The following is a 21,098-nucleotide window of genomic DNA, read 5'->3' as shown; positions in this document are numbered from 1 at the left end:
CTCTGTGGGACACATTATAATGGACCTATGGGAAACCTGTAGGGGCGCAAGGTTCCCCCACAATGTCCCACCTTTTCTCTGCATCACTTTCCTGGAAAACCTGCCGCAGGAGCTGGCCACTCCTGAGCAGAAATCCTAGCGGACTCTGCCCTGCTCCCCAGCCTGCTCTTCATCCATTTCTAGGGGAGCCCAAGAGGGACGGGGCAGGGGGAACAGGCCAGAGGGGGAAAGGACAGCCTTGAGGACCAGAACACTCTTGGGGAGATGGGGAGATTGCTTTGGGACTAACTGAACAACAACACGGGATGTTTCCAGACAGGATTGGGCCCCATGCCCAAGGGACAAGGGGTCATCAAATCACTCATCATGATCAGAAACAGTATTTTGGAGAAACCGCCACTCGTGGACTTCTAGAATTGCTATCAGACACTACATGGTGATGAGGAGTATACTTTTTCCAAAGAAGGGGTTCGGTACCCAATGTAAAAGGTAAAGGTAAAGGCCCTCCCGTTGATCGTCGATTTGCTCGAGCGGGCCCAGTAACGTCTCCATTGGAGACTTTGTTGTTACTGTGTCTGGCATATCGAGTACTCTCGGTAGCTTGCCGGGCTCTCCGAGAGGGGCGGAGGAATCGAACTCGGGTCGGCCATGTTGGCCGCTTGTAAGGCGAACGCCCTACCCGCTCTGGTACCCAATGAATACAACTCAATGCATTTCCTTAATTCCTTAGCCAACCCGGTACCAAGAGCATCATCCTAAGGAATTAATTTTTGCTATGAAAGGAGACGGTTAAAAAGGTTCAAGTACCCAGGGCTGCTTAGAGTCCGTAGGGAAACTTGAGCACCAGCAGGCCCTGGGGGAAGGAAGGGAGGTGTGGGGGTCATGAAAGAGGAAGGTGAGAGTCACTGTTTTGTGGGGGTCAGCTCAGTCCATTTCAGATCTCCCGGCTAATGGTGGTTCCTGGGGTACAGTCAACATGCATTCTGTATCATCTATAATAGGGCAGGTTACTTTGGACAACCTGGCAGGCTACTGAATGTAGCCTGCCCACATGGCAGAGTCTGGCAAACTCCCCGTGGCGTACCCAATATGCCAAATACCAGTAACAATGATGGGTCTCATTCTCCTAACCCTGAAAGAGCCTTGAATGTGGCACTTTTAAAAATCTCTGGGCTAGGACGAAGGAGACGTTACTAGGGCCTGCTCAGGGCAATCAACGAACAACAGGATGATCGTGATCGCGAGGGGCCTGGGAAACGGAAAGGACAAGGTCTCAAGTCAGAGCCAGACAGAGGAGGGAGATGGGCTTACCGGGAAGAGCATGGCCCGGAGCTCCAGGTACAGCACGTTGTCCTCGTGGAACTCCGCCAGGCTCTGGGAGATGTAGTCCCTGAACACGGGAGCGAAGTGCACAAGGCCAGCGATGCTGAAGAAGATGCCCTCGAACTTGGACCAGATGAGATCTTGGGTTGCGTAAGTCACGTCGGGGTTCGTGGTCATCAGAGTGAAGGCCTTCAGCAGGCTGTCCAGGACACAAAGGGACACACGGAGGAGGCCTGCAGGCTGACGTGAAGCGAACCAGGCTGCTGCCCGGTGAGCTGTGAGGTGGAGGGGAGTCCCCCACCCTCCCAGGAAGGAGTCGTCCTGGCCAGAGGGGAGGTTGGTGAGGAAGGGGGGCACAACTAGTCTTTCTGCTATGTGGCCATGGGCAACACACTTAACCAGGCTAAGCCTCGCCTTTATTAAGCATAAATGGAAACAAGTTCCTAAAAGCACTCTTTTTTTTTTTTTTTTTTTTTTGCTTTTTGGGTCCCACCCAGCGATGCTCAGGAGTTACTCCTGGCTCATGCACTCAGGAATTACTCCTGGCGGTGCTCAGGGGACCATACGGGATGCTAGGAATCGAACCTGGGTCAGCCGCGTGCAAGGCAAACACCCTACCCACAGTGCTATTGCTCCAGCCCCCCTGAAAGCACTCTTGATGGTTTTATGACTAACCTATAGTTGTCACATCTAATATTACTGAGTGTGTTCCTTAGGAAGTTACTCCCTAGAGTTTTCAAGCTGTTTCACCCACCAGCTGAACTGTCACTGCTCCAGGTGCTACCAATGTTTCTTTTCTCTAGTCTATTTGCACATAAAAACAAATCTCAATTCATTCAGCAACAGTGCTCCTGTTACTATCTTTTGTAAATTACATAGAATTTTAAATGCACCAGGAACTTAAGAAGGAAAACGTGTTGAAAACTTGTGTCTAGTCAAGTATCCTATAAAGTTCAAAGAAAAGGATTCCTGGGACAGGGAGATTTTCAGGGGACTGCTTGGCATGCTGGAGGCCTGGGTTCCAACCCCACTATGGTGTGGAATCCCAAATATCACCAGGAGCAACCCCTGAGCACTGAGCCAGGAATAGCCCCTGAGCACTGCCAAGTATGGCAAGCTCCCGCCCCACAAAGAAAATATAAAATTAAAAAGCCTTCTAATTTGGGGAGAGGGTGGGATACGGTACATTTTTGTACTAGGAATTGAACTTAGTGCTTAAATGCAGACTTCCAGCCACCGAACTGCATTCTCAGCCCCTGAATTTTTCTTTCTGGGGCTCCTCTCAGCTCTGTGCTCAGTGGTCCTTCTGGCGGTATTCATGGGATGGCGAATGCAGTGGCAGGAAAGGGACCCGGGGCTCCTGTGTGTGAAGTGTGTGTCCTATTCCACTACATACTGAATTCCACCCCTGATTTTTCTTGTTTGGGGGCCACACCTGGCTGTGCTTTGGGGGTGATTTCTGGTTAAGTGCTCAGGTGCAGTTCTCCAGCCGTGTTTAGGGAACCACTTGGTATTGGAAATTGAACCCTAGATGTCAAACATGCTCTACCACCGTGATATGCTACATCCCTGGCCTGACCTCTGAATTTTTTTTTTTTCCCTAACCCAGAGATGCTTAGGGATTACTCCTGGCACTGAGTTCGGGAGTTGCTCCTGGCAGGGTTCTGGGACCAGATGGAATGCAGCCCTGGTCTGCTGCATGCAAGACAAGTGCCTACCATTGTACTATCGCTCCAGCCTCTCAGGGATCATTCCTTTTTTTTTTTTTTCTGCACTCAGGAATTACTCCTGGCATGGCTCGGGCGACCATATGGGATGCTTGGAATCGAACCTGGGTTGGCCGTGTGCAAGACAAACACCCTGCCCACTATGCTATTGCTCCAGCCCCAGGTATCATTCTTGGTGGTACTTAGGGGACCACATATGTCCCAGGGATCTAATAGGAACTTACTGCAGGCAAGGCAAGTACATAAACCTCTGTACTATCTCTCTCACCCCCCACTCCCACTTCCAAGGTTAGATTTTATGTTAAAGGTGCTTCACCTGTAATCAGAGACACACCACACACTGCTGGGCCCCTGGGGTGGGTGTAGGACTGGTTCTTTCTGAAGTTCACTCACTTGTTGTCAAACTCAGAGACGTTCTGCAGCTGCTTACGATAATCCTCCAGCAAAATCCACTTCGAACATTCTGCTGGTGCAGGTGCCGGGGGGGTCGGGTGGGCAAATTTGAACTTCAGGGCCCCCTTTGGGGTGCGACAGAAATGGCAGTGGGGCCTGTAGGTGACATTTTTCACGAGCCAGTCCATACTCAGGATGCCAAAGTCGTGGAGGTGTAAGGCAGCCCCTGGGTAGAACACGGAAAAAGAAGGTTGGGGAGCGGGGTAGGCTTCCAGGACTTGGCGAGGACTGTCGCTGGGTGAGGAAAGCAGGAAGCGCAGGATTTCCAGCTGGCCCAGTTCTGGAAACCAAACATCGTCTCCTGCTCAGGGAGCCCTGGCCCGCCTCACCCGCCTCGCCCCTGTCGCCTGGCTACTTCGCTCTGCTTGTCAAATGGGGTTTCTCGGCCGCCTCCTCCACTGGGGAGGGGCATCTTTAGGACAGCAGCCTCAGAGGTCTGGAAGCTGCAGCCTGGGTGAGGCGGGGGTCTTTCTACTTTAGCTCTCTGTTGGGAGCTCGAGCTGGTTTGGTTGTGTTTTACGTTTTGACTTTGGAGCCATACCTGGTTGTGCTCTGGAGTTATTTCTGACTCTGTGGTCGAGGACAAAGGTACCCTGGCTTCTGAATGCCAGCCACACGCAGAGCTGCTTGAGCTCTCTCCAGCCTTATCTGTCTGTCTATCTGTTTTCTATCTATACATATTTTTTCATTTGTTTTTAAAAGTATATATTGTAAAAATTACGGCTGAGGTAACAAGGCTTCTCCACTAATTGATAAGGCTACTTTACCAAACTATTTTTTTTTAAACATCTCTCTATATAATGCTAAAAAGCAAAGGTAGAAGCACTTTTGTGGACTGGAGTGATAGCACAGCGGTAGGGCGTTTGCCTTGCGTGCAGCTGGCCCAGCTGAGCAGGGTTTGATTCCTCTGCCCCTCCTGGAGAGCTCGGCAAGCTACTGAGAGTATCAAGCTCCCCATGACATATTCAATATGCCAAACACAGTAACAAGTCTCACGATGGAGACATTACTGGGCCCGCTCAAGCAAATTGATGAACAACAGGAGGACAGTGCAGTGCAGTGCTAAGTACTTTTTTAAGTTGCAAATGGCTATATATCTGTTTATGATTATAATTACTTTATTAGGCAGTGAATGTGCTTGTATTATAGAAAATACTATTAACAGTGTGTTCATCCAAGATGCTATCTTATTTTGCAACCTATTTGTTAACTTGTCCCCTGGAAAAAGGTCGGAGTTTGAGGGCCAGAGAGTTAGTACAGAGTGTGGCATACTTGCCTTGCACACAGCCCACTCAAGTTCAATCTCGAGCACCACTTGTGGTCCCCAAGCCCCATGAGGAATGATCTGTAAAATCTTATCACGCCGAAGGTTGTATGTTCACGGGCTCACTGGACGGCACTGTTTCACCGCCTGCGTTCGGTGCTCTTGAGCCACTGTGTGTGGCCTGGATCGGAACGGCTGTTGGCCAAGGGCAGACGGAAGAAAAAACGGGGGCCAGGCCGGTCTATATCAATAGTAGTTTATTCCAATCCTCTTCACTCCTGTCTTTCTCTGCCTCCTTCTCTCCTGGGCCCCAGTCTTGGAAGCTCTCTCCTTCTGGCTCTGACTCTGGATCTCTGGAGCCCGAGCTCTCTCACTTCTGACCCCCTTCTGAGCTTACGTCTTAGTTTATATAGCAGTCACATAAGGCAGTGACATAAAGGTGGGTTGAATACTGACAAAACAACAAAGAGAGGTAAGACCACTCCTCCAGGAGATTAACTCAAGGATAAAATCTCATCTACAGAGATTACTTCAGATTACTAGGAGATCCTCCCAAGGGTGGGATCCCAACAAGGGTGTGTTCTTCCTTCAATTAGTAATCTACTTAAATAGTTGTAATAAATCTACTTCTAATATTTCTAGCAATGTCATTCTGTATGAGCACAGTAAGAGATATAAACTTAGTTTGGTTCTTCCTGAGAACATCTCACTCTACATTCCGCAGTCCTCAGGCCAGGTTAATCTTCCTAGCTCCAGCAGGGTCCTAGTCTCGTCGTTACTTACTTTTGGATCATGACAGCATTTGTCCATGATCATGCCCTCAACTTATAGTTGAGTATCGTGGCTTTTTGGCCTGGCCCATTTCGATGCCAGGGTAGCTCACTGCTTGCCCTGGGTCCATTCAGTCCCTCGTCGGGACCCTGCTTTTGGGGTGCTAGGAACTAAGGGCAACTGAGTCAAGAAATCAGATGCCCAGGAGTAAATATTATTCGGAGTCAACCAACTCCCAAGTTACAAAGCATAATATTAACTGTCTTCCTGTGTCCACACAGAAAGGACATTGCTTACAATACAAGTTCAGTGTTCTTAGATGGGTGTGACCTGACAAACCTAAGCTACCTGAGGAAGGACAAAAGAGTGTTATCCTACAATGATCCTAAATGTAGCGCCAAGAGTCAGGCCTGAGGCCCCAGCAGCAAGGTGGCCGCCACCTCAGCGCTTATAGGAAAGCCAGGTATGAGCTGGCGGTGACGGGGTAACTGCAGTCTCACGGGAAGGGGACGGTACCAACTCGTCCTTCACGCCCTACTGAGGTCACAAGTTGCCCCCCACGAGTGTCACTCCAGCACAGCCATAACACCAGACACACAGAAACCAATCTCGTAATTATCTGGCTCTTTGCAGAAATCCAAAATCACGCAACCACTATCGCAGCCATGCGATATTATCTGATTCTCATAACCAGCTATAGAAAACAAAGTATTTCACAATGCCCTTTCAGCAATTCTGATTGTTGGGGGGAAATTCTAAACAATAATGGTGCATCTTTTGTCGAAATAATGAATGTAATCAATGTAGAGAAGAGTTAAGTGGAAATCATCTGCCTCACAGACATTGGGAGGGGCGGGAGGGGGGTATATTGGGGTTCTTGGTGGTGAAAAATGAGTACTGGTGAAGGGAGAGGTGTTTGATCATTGTATGACTGAGACTTAAACCTGAAAGCTTAGTAAATTTTCCCACAGTGATTCAATAAATAAATATAAGAAGAAAAATAAATAAATAAATAAAATTATGAAAAAAAAAAAGTAAGGTGGAGTTCATGCCCAATTCAATCAGCTAAAATCAGTGGCTGAATAAATAGCAGTACTCCTACATAAAAAAAAAAAAAAAAGAGTAGGCCTGAGCACTGCTGGGTGTAGCTCCAAAAAAACAAGATAAGGGGGAATAGGAGTTTAAGGAGACAGGGGGAGAGTGTGACTAGATTCTGTGTCCTGGACACTACTGAGGGGTAGATGACTTTCTAGCTTTACTGCATGACCAGCAGTTTCCGGGGCCTGCTCCCGCCTCTCCCTGGAAGCAGTATCTTTGTTCACAGGGTGAACTTCTTCCTTTCCCAGCAAGAATGAGGGAACACACAACCCGCCCCCCAGCGCCATCTTTACAGCACACAGCCGCAGAGAAGAAAGGCCGCATGGGGGGCTCCACAGCTCCAGGAGAAGGCACCCGGTTCCCAAAAGAGCCGAGATCACTGGGAAGTCCCAGATGGGGTAGGTGCCGCATCCTGCCTCCTCCAGATGGAACCCCAGTGACCAGAAGCCTCTACAAGCATAGCTCGAGTATGCGGGAACTAGGACTTTTCCTCCAAACCACGCGGCCGCTTATGCGGCCGCGTGACATCTCCATATATACAAAGTGATCAATGGAAAGTAAATCATCCAACTTCTCTCCCTGAAAATCAGGCTTAACTCTTATACAAAACACAACACCCAATAGGAGAGAGAGAACAAAAGGGAATGCCTGTCAGAGACAGGAAGGGTTGGGGGGGGGGGTTGGAGGGATACTGGGATACCCGGTGGTAGGAAATGGTCACTGGTGGAGGGATGGGTAATTCAAAATAAATAAATAAATAATTTTAAAAAAATTTTAAAAAAAGAAATGTTTACCCTAAAAAAAAAAAGAATGAAGGAACATTTGTTAAAGGAGAAATCTCTCGATTCCATTTAGAACAGTAATGACTCCAAAGACTAAACCAGTTGCCAATGTAGTCTCCCCCTACCCCCCACCTTCCCAGGCTCCAAGAACAAGGTCTACAAATCTTTACCTTTGGGCATTCTCTGCAGGACTTTAAAGACCTCACTCTTCTCGATGAGACTCTTGGCCTGGAAGAAGTGCATACTGGGCGGGAACTTCTGTGTCCTCAGGGCCTCCAGCATCTCAGCCTTTTTGAGCGCCATGAGCTTCACATTGGCCAGCTTCTCCTCTCTGTTCAGTACCAGCTTCCCCCCCAGCCTCATCATCTTCTCTCGGGTTAGCAGCTGTTTCCGTGCAACATCTATGGGGATGGCTGAGCAGAAAGAAATAGCCGCCCCCAGAAGCAGGGCGGGCAGGGCTGCGTGCACAGGGGGGTGTCCCGCCAACATCATGATGCCTGAAGAGGAAATTACTCAGATGGAGCCTCAGCGGGTTGAGTGGGAATTCTGAGTTTGTTTCTCCCAGCCCTTTCTCAGATTATAGGAAGCAGTCTATCAGTTTCTCTACCCCACCCCAGAAAGCCTTTGGGTAGGGGCTGGAGCGATAGCACGCGGCCGACCTGGGTTCGATTCCCAGCATCCCATATGGTTCCCCGAGCACCGCCAGGAGTAACTCCTGAGTGCAGAGCCAGGAGTAACCCCTGTGCATAGCCAGGTGTGACCCAAAAAGCAAAAAAAAAAAAAAAAAGCCTTTGAGTAAAGGCAAGGAGGGCTTTTCTAAGCAAAAAGTCCCTGAGACGAAGCCCCCAGGGTGCACATGTTGAGGAAGACATTAAAATCAAAGTTTAAAACATTTTTGCTTACCAGTGCTGGCGTGGATGTGGGAAAAAAGGGACACTCTCTCACTGTTGGTGGGGATGCTGACTGGTTCAGCCTTTCTGGAAAACAATATGGATATTCCTTCAAAAACTAGAACTTGAGCTTCCATATGACCCAGCAATACCACTTCTGGGAATCTATACCGAGGTGCAAAAAAGCACAGTAGACATGACATTCTGCACCTATATGTTCACTGCAGCACTGTTAACAACAGCCAGAATCTGGAAATGACCCGAGTGCCTGAGAACAGACGACTGGTTAAAGAAACTTTGGTACATCTACACAATGAAATACTATGCAGCTGTTAGGAGAGATGAAGTCATGAAATTTGCTTCTAAGTGAATGGACATGGAGAGTATCATACTAAGTGAAATGAGTCAGAAAGAGAGGGACAGACATAGAAGGACTGCACTCATTTGTGGAATATAAAATAACATGAGCTTGACACCCAAGGACAGTAGACCACAAGGGCCATGAAGATTGCCCCATAGTTGGAAGCCTGCCTCATGAGCTGGGGGAGAAGGCAGCTGGGATAAAGAAGGGATCACTAAGTCAATGATGGTTGGAGGAATCATTCAGGGTGGGAGATGCGTGCTGAAAGTAGGTTATCAAATATGATAACCTCTCAGTATTTGTATTGCAGACCATATTGCGCGAAAGTAGAGAATATGGGGGAAATTGTCTGCTATGGAGGCAGGAGGAGGGTTGGATGGGGGGCATACTGGGGACATTGGTGGTGAATGACACTGGTGGATGGATGAGTTTTGATCATTGTATGATTGTAACTCAAGCATGAAAGCTTGTAACTGTATCTCATGGTGATTCAATAAAAAAATTAAATTAAAAAAATTTAAAAAATGTTTTGCTTTTGGGGGGTTTGTTTTGCTTTTAGGCCATACCCAGCAGTTATTAGGGGTTACTCCTAGCTCTGTGCTCAGGGATCACTCCTGATGCTCGGGGGACCATATGGGAGGCTGGGGATTGAACCTGTCTGCTCCATGCAAGGCAAGTGCCTTTGCCTTCCTGCTGCACTCTGGCCCCTTAAAAGTGTTTCACTTAGGGGGGCTGGAGAGATAGCACAGTGGGTAGGGCGTTTGCCTTGCACGCGGCCGACCCGGGTTCGATTCCCAGCATCCCATATGGTCCCCTGAGCATCGCCAGGAATAACTCCTGAGTGCAGAGGTAGGAGTAACCCCTGTGCACCGCCAGGTGTGACCCAAAAAGCAAAAAAAAAAAAAGTGTTTCACTTAGGGGGCTGGAGCAATAGCACAGCAGGTAGGGCATTTGTTTTGCACGTGGCCGACCTGGGTTCGATTCCTAGCATCCCATATGGTCCCCTGAGCACCGCCAGGGGTAATTCCTGAGTGCAGAGTCAGGAGTAACTCCTGTGCATCCATCGCCGGATGTGACCCAAAAAAGAAAAAAAAAAGTGTTTCACTTAAAAAAGAAAGTGCGCTTTACTTTCAAATATGATGAGAGGGCTGGAGAGAAAGCCCAGCAGGTAGACTGTTCGCCTTACACGTGCCCACCCAGGAAAGATCCCCAGCACTCCATATAGGTCCGGTGATACCTGATTGCAGAGCTGGGAGTAAGACCTGAGTACCATTGGGAGAGTAGCCCAAAATCCCAAACCAAGTAAAACAGAGAGGGTCAGTGGTCACACACCTGCTTTGCAAGTGTGAGGCTATGAGTTAGATCCCCAGCACCGCTTCATGCTGAGTGTGATCCCAGTGGCACTGCCATTGGGACCCCTGGAGACACACGAAAGTGTGCCATCTGCAGCACACCACAACCAAATGTGTGTGCAAACATCACAACTCAATTGTGTGATCCCGAACAAGGACTGCAGCCAAAGGAGCAACACTTATCCTCGTCATTATACAAACAGGAAGGGAAGGGAAAGTAAGAAAGAAGGAGGGACATGACACACAGAGAGAAAAATGGAAGGGAAGTTCAGACAATGCAGGAAATGAAAGAGGGGCTAGAGTGATAGCACAGTGGGTAGGGCATTTGCCTTGCAAGGCAAGCTCACCTGGGTTCGATTCTCAGCATCCCATATGGTCCCCCGAGCACCACCAGGAGTAATTTCCAAGTGTAGAGCCAGGAGGAGTAACCCCTGTGCATGGCCGGGTGTGACCCAAAAAGCAAAAAAAAAAAAAAAGGAAATGAAAGAAAATTGCACAAGAGCTATAATAATATCCTTAGAGAAATAGGAACTGCTGAAGCTAACGTGTTCATAAAACGGCATCAGGGGGTTTTAAAAATTGACAAAGTGGGGCTGGAGCGATAGCACAGCGGGTAGGGCGTTTGCCTTGCACGCAGCCAACATGACCGACACAGGTTCGATTCCCAGCACCCCTTATGGTCCCCTGAGCAGCACCAGGAACAATTCCTGAGTGCATGAGCCAGGAGTAACTCCTGAGCATCACCGGGTGTGACGCAAAAAGCAAATAATAATAATAATAATAATAAAATAAAATAAAAAAAATAAAAATAAAAATTAACAAAGTGAAAAAAAGAGTTCTTAGAAATGAAAAGTTCAAAAGATGAAAAAAATTTTTTTAAAGCTGAAATTTCTTGATAAGCTAACATTATTGACAACATTTAAGAAAATATTTTAGAAAGTAATACTAATATAACCAGAGAGGTAATATAGCGAGTATGGTACTTGTCTTGCTACGATTGACCCAGCTTTGATCCCTAGCACCCCATATATTTCACTGAGCACCTTCAGGAGTGATCCCTGAACACACAGTTCAGAGTAAACCCTGCTGGGTATGGGGGGAAAAAAGAAGAAAGAAAAACATACCTCGAAACAAAAGAAAAAAGCACCCCTCCCCCAGTGGTCAGCAAAAGGCTTGTATGATATCTCAAAGGTATCCAGGTTTCGATTCTCACAACCACACAGTCCCTGCACAACCTGGAGGACCCAAGAACAATGTTCCTCTGGGAGGAAATCCTGAGCACTGCCAGGTGTGGGTCCCAAAATAAAAAAAAAATCAGAGCAGAAAAGAAAGTAGAGCAAAATAAGAGAAAAGATAATGAGAAGAGGGTCAAGGAGATAGTCACTGGGCTGGAGCGCGTGTACTGGGGTACACAGGGTCCCAGTACCTCTCAGCATCCTCAGGGTTCCACTAAGTGTAGCTTTGCTGGAGAGAACCAGGTTTAAAAAAGTTTTTTTTTAATTGAATCACTGTGAATTACAAAGTTATTAATGATTGTGATTCAGGTGTACAAAGTTCCACTGACACCAATCCCTTCACCAGAGTTATTTAACTTTTTTTTTTCTTTTTTTTTGCTTTTTGGGTCACACCCGGTGATGCACAGGGGTTACTCCTGGCTCGTGCACTCAGGAGTTACTCCTGGCGGTGCTCAGGGGACCATATGGGATGCTGGAACTCGAACCTGGGTCGGCCGCGTGCAGGGCAAGCGCCCTCCCTGCTGTGCTATCACTCCAACCCCCAGAGTTATTTAACTTTTTAACTAAAAATAGAAAGAAAAAAGAAAGAAAGAAAGAAAGAAAGTGAGATGATTGTTGATTCAGGAAACCCAACATTCAAATAAAGGGCATCTCAGAGAGATAAATGAAAAATAGGAGAAAAAAGATAAATGAAAAATGAGAGAAAAAAAGGAAATAAATAATGTAGGATAATGAGCAAGTCCAGGTATAGCATCTTGATAGTTCAGAACAATAGCATTTTCTTTTGTTTTGAAGTCACACCCAGCGGTCACTCCTAATTGAGCTTGGGGCCAGGGTAGGGCCAGGTGGTGCCAGGGATTGATCCAGGGCTACGAATGCAAAGTATGGGCTCCAATCTCAGGATATGAGCTGTTTGTTCATTTTTTTAGGGCCACACTCACTGGTATCACGGGCTACTTGGCTGTGCTCTGGGGTTACTACCAGCTTTGGTTGGGGGACCATGTGGTACTGGGGATTAAGATCAAACCTGGACCTCCTGCTTACAAAGCATGTTCTCAGTCTACTGAGCATGAAAAAATCCCAGGGGCAAGTGAAATACAGCAGGTAAGGTGCTTGCCTTGAGCACAGCCAACCCAGGGCTGATCCCCAGCACCGCATATGGTCTTCCAATCCCCACAAAGGAGCGATCCCTGAGTTCAGAGCCTGGAATAAACCCTGAGCACTATCAGGTGAGGTCTTAAAACAAAAACAAAACAAAACAAAATAAAAAAAATTCTAAAAACCTCTAAAACTATTATTTCAGGGTACTAAGAGATAGTCAGGAGCCATAACACAGCAGGTAGGGCGTTTGCCTTGCATGCGGCCAACCCAGATTTGATTCCTCCGTCCCTCTCGGAGAGACCGAGAGACCGGCAAGCTACCAAGAGTATCCCACCCATACAGCAGAGCCTGGCAAGCTCCCCGTGGCGTATTCGATATGCCCAAAACAGTAACAAGTCTCACAATGGAGACGTTACTGGTGCCCACTCAAGCAAATTGATGAACAACTGGAGGACAGTGCTACAGTGCTACTAAGAGATAGTCTAGAGGTTGGGCACTCCCCTTGCATGTCGGGTACAGTTCCGTCTCCATCCCCAGCACTGCAAGAAGTGACCTTAGAGCATAGAGCAAACCCCGAGCACAGCCAGGTATTCCCCGCGTCCCCTTCCAAAAAAAGACTGAGAAGGAAGAAATTTGTCCTGAGACTTTGGGAAGGACCAAGGAAAGGTCAGTTAGAAAGGTTATCAAAAAAAAGCTTTACAGTCACACAATTTGAATTTTCATTGATTAGAGCTCATGGGGAGGTCTTTCAGGAGTTTTTATGTATAAATATCTATTTATTTGTTGTTTTGTTTTTGGGCCATAACTTATCAAACCAGGGTGGGCCATATTCAAGGCAAATGCCTTCAATCCCATATTATCTCGTTTTAAAATTTTATTTTAAAAATTTATTTATTAATTGAATCACAGTGAGAGACACAGTTACACAGTTATTCATGATTTGGTTTCAGTGTTTCAACACCTGTCCCTTCACCAGTATACATTTCCCACCACCAGTGTCTCCAGTTTCCACCCCGCCTCCTCCCCTCCATGGCAGGCAACTCTCTCTCTCTCTCTCTCTCTCCCTCTCTCTCCTTTTGGGCATTATGGTTTGCAATACAGATACTGAAAGGTTATAAGGTATATCCCTTTACCTACATTCAACATTCAGTCTCCATACTATCTCTTTCGAACCCAAATACCCCACTTAAAGGTTAAATGTAGGACTGGGGAGATAATACAGCAAAAATAATACAGCCACCCATGGTTTGATCCTAGGACCCCATATGGTTCCCCGAGCTCTGTCAGGAGTGATTCCTGAGTTCAGAGTCCGGGGTAAGCCAGAGGCTACATCAGGTATGGCCCAACCCTCTCTCCCCTAAATAAATTTAAAAAAATTTTTTTTAAATGTCACTTCCATTCTACCATCAGGATTCCTCAATGAAATCACGCTCGTGCCAAACACTTACTTGATCCCCTAGAGTGCAGGGGGTGACAGACCTAGGAGACCTAGGGAACAGAATCAAGGTCTAAGAGAGCACAGGAATTGATTCCTCTTGGCATTTTTCTTAACTTGGTTCGGTCACATAATATTCATTTATGGGCTTTAGTTTCTTCACCTGGAAGGAGGGTATATTTGGGGCCTGGAGATGTGGTTCAGGGGTAGACCGCCCTCCTTACTGGCATGGGGCTGTGAATTCCATCCCTGGCACCACAGTGAGTGCGGACTCCAGTGCTCATTGGCCAGGGCTGATGCACAATAATCACTAAGGGCAGGGAAGACCAGAGAGGGCAGACGGGTGAGATCAGTGGTTCCTGAAGATTAGCACTTTTCAGATAGAATTCTTTTCAAATTAAGCAGCTTAATTTTTAAAAATTAAGTAGAAGTGGGGGCTGGAGCAATAGCAGACCGGGTAGGGTGTTTGCCTTGCACGCGGCCGACCCTGGTTCGATTCCCAGCATCCCATATGGTCCTCTGAGCACTGCCAGGGATAATTCCTGAGTGCAGAGCCAGGAGTAACCCCTGGGCACCGCCAGATGTGACCCAAAAAGCAAAAAAAAAAAAAAAAAGAAGTATGACTGACCCTGTTTCAAATCCTGGCTCCCCTATTGTTCCCTGAGCACTTCAAGTGTGGCCACAAAACAAAACAAACAACCCCCTCCCCCCCAAGTCAAGTAGAAGTGGTAAATGGAAAGTTTGGCAATCACTGAGCTAGATTATATCCAAAGATTCTTAGATCAGGCTCCAGGGGCTAGAGCGATAGTACAGCAGGTGGGCGTTTGCCTTGCACGCGACCGACCCGGATTCGATTCCTAGCATCCCATATGGTCCCCTGAGCACCTCCAGGTACACCTGAGTGAAGAGCCAGGAGTAACCCCTGTGCATCGCCAGGTGTGACCCAAAAAGCAGAGAGAGAGAGAGAGAGAGAGAGAGAGAGAGAGAGAGATCAGGCTCCAACAGGGAATTTTTAGAAGGTACTAGGTGAATGTTTAGGCATGACAAGGACTGCCGCCCCTAAATCAGACAGCAGAACTTCTGAAGAGGTTTTTCAGCTTCTCTCAGTTCTGGAACTTCTCCCAGCCTCTCGTGTCTGCTTGCAAGTACCCCATCCATCTCCTGTACTCAGTGGCACACTGCAGTTCCCCAAGCTTCCAGACCTTCAACTCCATCCTCCCAACAACCCCCGACCCCTGACGGAGGACCCAACAGTCCAGAGTCTAGGAGCTTCTCTGGCCCACCAGACAGACACAAATCTCATCTACTACAGTTGCCAGCAGCCTGGTCAGGCATTCGGAAAAACAACCTTTCAACACTTAGTACCAAAGACTTATTTCCTCTTCTCTGCCTGGTGAAATGTTTCATTTGTTTTTAAAAGAGAAGGGGGAAAGGACCAGAGAGAAAGCTGAGGGGTAAAGGTCAGGAGGAAGCCCTGAGCCCTGCTGGGTGTGACCCACAGACAAACATAAATAAATAAAATTAAGTTTTAAAAAAAGGAAAGGGGGAATAAAAGGGAGCCTGAAAACTCTCTATAGTAAACAGTTTCTTTCTAGACCAAGAACAAAGACGGACACCGTGCATCTGACTCAGAGACTCATCTGGGGGCCCTGCCACAGGCTGTCAGTGAGGGAGAAGCTCTTCCACCCTGTGAAAAGTCACAACCTGTCTAAGGCGGGGAGTGGGGCCTCCAGGAGAAGACCACTTTTTCCAGTTCACCTCACATCCCAGCCCTCCAGTTAGACCCCCCAGTCCAACCCCAAGGGATCCCTTTTACCTCAGAGCAGTTCCAGAAACTGTAGGCTGTTTGCTTAGCCCTCCCAACAGCTGTGTCCAGAGCTACAGTAGAGACAACCATCCGGTTTTACTTCCTATCACCACAGGTTTCACTTCCTTCCGGGCTCCTACTGCACGGGCGCATCCGAGAGCAACTGTGCCAAGCTTTGATGCAAGAAAGTGAGATTGCGTGCGCGTGTTACCCACATATGTGTGTTTATGTGCGTGTGAATAAGCATGTGTTCTGTGCCTGTGTTTGCATTTATGTGTTGGGAAAGAGTCATATGTGCTTGCATGCTTACTTGGGAGTTACATGATTATTTATGTGCACATGGGCTAGGGTGTTTGTGTGTGTGTGCCTGTGCCTCTGTGTGTATGTCTGTGTATGTGAGAGTGTGTGTGTAGGCTATTCTGTGGAGAGGATTTGTGTATGCTTGAGTGCTCTCTGTATCTTTTCAGGGTCCAAAACAGACAACAGATGCAACAAGGAAGCACTCTAAAATCTGCTCATGAATGGCTTCAGAGGTATGCCCTATTTCGAAATGAGATTTGACGGAACCCACTAGATAGAGGTAGACAGAATAAAATGTGAACACCTTAGAGTTCCAGCAGGGATATTGGGGAGGACAGCAGAATGGTGGGGAGGTGGGAGGCAGGAAACAGGACAGAGGGCAACAGCCAGGACGGAGAGTAGAGTAGACCAAGCTCTGGAGCAGGGTGCTGGAGTCAGGCCAAACCTTGCAGTCACCTGCTGCTCACAACTGTGTGGCCTTGGCCAAGTTGTTAACTCTGTTTCAGCTTCTTGGTCTGAAAATGGAAATAATAAAATTACCTGCTACCTATCGTGTATTGTGAATGCACGCAGAAGTCCGGCACATAGTAAGGTCTCAGTGAACTGCAGCTGGGATAGAGTGTAGCTATGATGACACACGGTGCAAACCATCCAAATTCGGTCCTGTGAGGCTGTACCACTTACACGGCCCAGCTATGACCTACCTGCTTGCCCTGTACCCTGCTACTCAAGTCTCAAAACTTCTGGCCCCTGATATACCCACAAACACCAGGTGCTTCCTTTTCTGCATCTGGGACCTCTGGGCCCCTTGTCATCTTCTCCAAAAAAAGCAAAACAGTCATCCACTGAGTTAACAAGAAAAAAAAATGAGGATAGGGGAAAAAGACCAAGGGACTTGCAAGCATGCCTGGTACGCAGACTCTGGTACCTCTAGGTTCCAGAGTACTACTAGACTGAATCTGGTGGCGCCTAGTACAGAGGTCTGAGCAGTACCTCATAACTAGGCCCCAGCACAATTTAACCATCCAGCCTAAATGACCAGAATAGCCTGGACCCAAGGTACAACTTAGAAGCGCAAAGTTAAACAAAAAAAGAAGAAAACCAAAAGTGAAAACAGAAGGTGACTAACAGTACTCTCTTGCAAGAACCCTAGGTTCACTGCTGACCCGGGTTTGATTCCCAGCATCCCATATGGTCCCCCGAGCACCACCGCCAGGGGTAATTCCTGAGTGCAGAGTCAGGAGTAAGCCCTGTGAATCGCTGGGTGTGACCCAAAAAGCAAAAAAAAAAAAAAAAAACCCTAGGTTCAAGGTCCGTTCCTTAAGCACCAGTGGGAATAGCTTCCAAGAATTGGGCCAAAAGTAGGCCCCTAGCACTGCTGGTTGTGGGGCCTCCCCTCCAAATTACTTTTCTATGTGGAGGGTTTTAGGTCATATGTAGCAGTGTTTGGGGCATCTCCCAGCTGCACGCTAGGATCAAATCTATGGCTTTAGTTCACAGAGCCTAATTTCTTTGCATGCTCCCTCATATGTTTAGTATGCAAAGTATGCATTCATTTTTTTTAAAACAAACTTCCTTTTATTTATTTTCTTTGCTTTTTGGGTCACACCCGGCGATGCATAGGGGTTCCTCCTGGTTCTGCACTCAGGAACCACCCCTGGTGATGCTCAGGGGACCATATGGGATGCTGGGAATTGAACCCGGATCGGCCGCGTGCAAGGCAAACGCCCTACCCACTATGCTATTGCTCCAGCCCCTCATTTTTGTTTTATTCTTGTTTGGGAACCACATTTGGCGTTGCTCAGGACTCACTCCTGGCTTTGTGCTTAGGGATCACTTCTGGAGGGATTGAACCTGAGTTGGCATGTGCAAGGCAAATAAATGCCCTATCCACTGTACTGTCATCCAGATCTTGTTTTTATTTTTTTTTATCTTTATCTGGCTTTTTGTTTGTCTGTTTTAGGTATATGTTTACAAAAATAAAGAAAACAGGAATGGAGGAAAATAGTTAATTATTTTTGTATGCTGGAAGGTAGTTGAACAGGTGCTAATAATATACAAGTCTCAAAAAAAAAAAAAAGAGCTGACTCTTACACTGACAACGAGGAAAGGCCAGAAACATTCTTGGATTACCTCTGGAAGTTGGGAGAACAAGATACGGAAGGAATAGAGGAATGACTTCTGTAAAAAAAAAACAACAACGACAACAACAACAAAAAAAACCTAGAAGAGCCAAATAAGCTAGACCATGAACCATTTTTTTTTTTTTTTTGCTTTTTTTTGAGTCACACCTGGCGATGCACAGGGGTTACTCCTGGCTCATGCACTCAGGAATTACTCCTGGCAGTGCTTGTAGGACCACCTGGGATGCTAGGAATCAAACCCGAGTTGGCAGGGTTGGCCATGCAAGGCAAACACCCTACCCACTGTGCTATCACTCCAGCCCCAAGCTAGATCATTTACAGACAAAAGCACGGGTCATGGAGATAGCTCCAAGAGGAGGGCATATCTTGCACATTCAAGAATCCCAATTCCACCCCCAACACAGCTTGTCTCCATTCGCACTGGTGGCCCAAGAAGTGACAGGGCTGAGCCCTGAGTATTGCTGGGAGTGGGCCCTGGCCCCTAAGCACCGCTTGAGAAGAGAAATAAAACGAGAAGAACGGGATTCTAGTCACAGGCATTCTTCTAGAGCAGAACAGGACAGGTTGTTTTCAGGGCAGGGTGAGTTACTGGCATAATCAAGGTTGGTGATGCCACACAAAAATAAAGCTATTTGGAGCCTGGCGTTATAGTATAGTGGGTAGGCATTTGCCTTGCATGCAGCCTACTGAGGTTCTAACCCCGGCACCCCATATGTTCCCCCAAGACTGCCAGGAGTGATTCTTGAGTGCAAATCCAGGAGTAACCCCTGAGCATTGCCTGGTGTGGGCCAAAAATCTGAGGGCAGCGGGGAATGGGGGAGAGGGAATAAAGATAATATTGCAATTTTTTATGTTAAACATGGAGTTTTCCAAGCCTTTCCCAGACCAATTTCTGAAGAAATTAGCAATCGGCTCACATCCACAGTCAGAAAGGGAAAAGCCGGCCTTGGGCTTAGCGCAGAGGCAAGGCAAGACCTGGCAGGGCAGAGCCGGAAACTCCTAAGCCAAGTCTAGCTCTCCCCCCACAGGGGCCTGGGGTATCCTCAGGGCCCTCTCCAGAGGCTACGGTGTCCTCTCGGGGTCCCTCTTCTCACCAAGAGTTGCCTTGAGTGACATGGTTTGGTTTTTGTGCTTTTTGATTTGAGGCCACACCCAGCTGTGTTCAGGGGACCACATGGTGTCAGGGGTGGGATCAGGGAAGCTTTCTGGGCTCTGGCTTTACCTGCTAAGGCCTTCCAGCCCTCTGAAAGGCCTTCATTGTCCTGATGTGAGAATGGGGTTCAGTAGCAGGGTTCTGTGACAGACTCTGCCACTGAGCAGCCGAAAGATGTGGGAGCAGGTGACAACCCAGGGAGGAGTTGTAACCCTCACAGGCAGCCCGGGAGGTGGAAGGGCAGTTTGTTCCATGTGACAGATGGAGAACCTGAAGCTCAGACAAGATCTGGGTTCCAGCAGTAGCAGAGCAGGTAGGGCGCCTGACTTGCACACAGCCAACCTGGGTTCAATGTCTTCGGTGAGTACTCCCCATGCCCTCCCCAGCAAGGCAAAGGCCCTACCGGCTGACTATCACTCAGGCCCCTTCTCACTTCTACTTGCATGTCTTCTGTGGGGAGGAAGGTGTTTGGGTCATGCCTGGCTGTACTCAAGGAGTAAGCCTGGCTCTGGCTCATGGGGTGCCAGGGATTGAACCCGGGTTGGCTATGGGCAAGGCACGTGACTCATCTGCTGAACTATTTTTCTAGTTCCTCAACCTGCACTTGAACTTACATATCTGTAAAAATCGGGTTGGCACTACATGCACCCTCAGGTCCTTAATGTTGCTCAAGCATCACCCATAAAGTTTACTATCCACCAAGTCTAAGCTCCACCCCAGACCTAGTTCGGAGCCCCTGGGCCTGAGACTTGGTGGGTGGATGGGTGGGTGATTGCTGGCCTTACATGCAACTCACCAGGCTAATCCCCAATACACATAAGGTCTCCTGAGCCCTTCCAAGAGAGGCCCCTGAGCTTGAGCCAGGAATAAGCCTTGAATACAGTTTTGTCCAAAAACAAAACAAAGAAACCCCAATCAAACCCAACCTAAACCAAGAGAACCTTTTTTTTTTTTTTTTTTTTTTTTTTGCTTTATGGGTCACACCCGGCAATGCACAGGGGCTACTCCTGGCTCTGCGCTCAGGAATTTCCCCTGGAGGTGCTCAGGGGACCATATGGGATGCTGGGAATCGAACCCTGGTTGGCTGCATGCAAGGCAAACACCCTACCCGCTGTGCTATTTATTGCTCCAGCCCCCAAGAGAACCTTTCTTAAGAGTCAGAGCTAACTCCAGGGCTGGGGGCAGACTTTGTATGCAGAAGGGTCGTTTTAATCCTTGGCACGCATGCGTCCCCCTGCACCAGAGGCAACTTCCAAGCATCTCCAGATGTTGCCCCCAAACCAAAAACTGAGCAGGGCCTCGAGAGATAGTACAGGCTAAGGCTCATGCAACTGACCCCAGTTAGATTCCAGGCACCTGCATTTGATCCTGGGCACCTGCGCTAGATTCCGAACACCTGGATTAGATCCTGGGCACTTGGGTTAGATCCCCTGGTCTCCTGAGTATCACCTAGTGCAAGCCTGGAAGACCCTGAGCACTGCTGGAGCGGCCTGTGTACTCCCAGAACTGCAGAGACTGAGCAGACTATAGCGTTGAGCCTCCAGTCAAGTTGGCTGAGAAGCCTGAGGAGACACAGGCTCTAGAGTGCCACCTGGAAGATCCCTCCTTTCCTAAGAGATTTGGATTGTTGACCGGATAGTCCAGGGGTTAAAGTGCTTATTTTGCATGCAGTCAATCCTTGGCACCTCCTAGTTCCCCAAGTACCTTGAGGTGAGTAAATTCTGGAGTAAATTGGGAGTAAATTCTGAGCACAGAGCGATGAGAACTGAGCACGGCTGGGTATGGTTCAACTCTCTCTCTCTCTCTCTCTCTCTCTCTCTGTCTTGAGACACACAGAGCGAGCGAGCGAGAGAGAGAGATTCAAGACATTTCACAACTTTCTCACCCTCCACCTACCCGCTG

At 47.9% G+C, this 21,098-nt stretch overlaps 1 protein-coding gene across 2 annotated transcripts in view; it reads right to left on the bottom strand.

The window, feature by feature from the left end:
* Window positions 1-15,647, bottom strand: part of ADA2 (adenosine deaminase 2) — a 45,960-nt gene extending 30,313 nt beyond the window's left edge. The window contains exons 1-6 of one of the 2 annotated variants that reach the window (XM_056120205.1): window positions 15,609-15,646; window positions 10,369-10,452; window positions 8,322-8,395; window positions 7,589-7,915; window positions 3,444-3,669; window positions 1,312-1,522 (exon numbers count right to left, since the gene is read on the bottom strand). In XM_056120205.1, coding sequence (XP_055976180.1) covers window positions 1,312-1,522; window positions 3,444-3,669; window positions 7,589-7,915; window positions 8,322-8,395; window positions 10,369-10,388 — 858 coding nt within the window. In that variant the 5' untranslated portion in view covers window positions 10,389-10,452; window positions 15,609-15,646. Of the gene's footprint in view, window positions 1-1,311; window positions 1,523-3,443; window positions 3,670-7,588; window positions 7,916-8,321; window positions 8,396-10,368; window positions 10,453-15,608 lie in introns of both variants that reach the window. The other variant, XM_056120206.1, reaches the window with a different exon arrangement.
* Window positions 15,648-21,098: the final 5,451 nt, after the last annotated feature.

The sequence above is a fragment of the Sorex fumeus genome, unplaced genomic scaffold (assembly GCF_029834395.1).
Source record: "Sorex fumeus unplaced genomic scaffold, SorFum_2.1 ptg000042l, whole genome shotgun sequence".
In the NCBI taxonomy this organism is placed as follows: Eukaryota; Metazoa; Chordata; class Mammalia; order Eulipotyphla; family Soricidae; genus Sorex; species Sorex fumeus.
The sequence above is the reverse complement of the archived record's forward strand: the minus strand, read 5'-3'. Positions and strand labels throughout refer to the sequence as shown.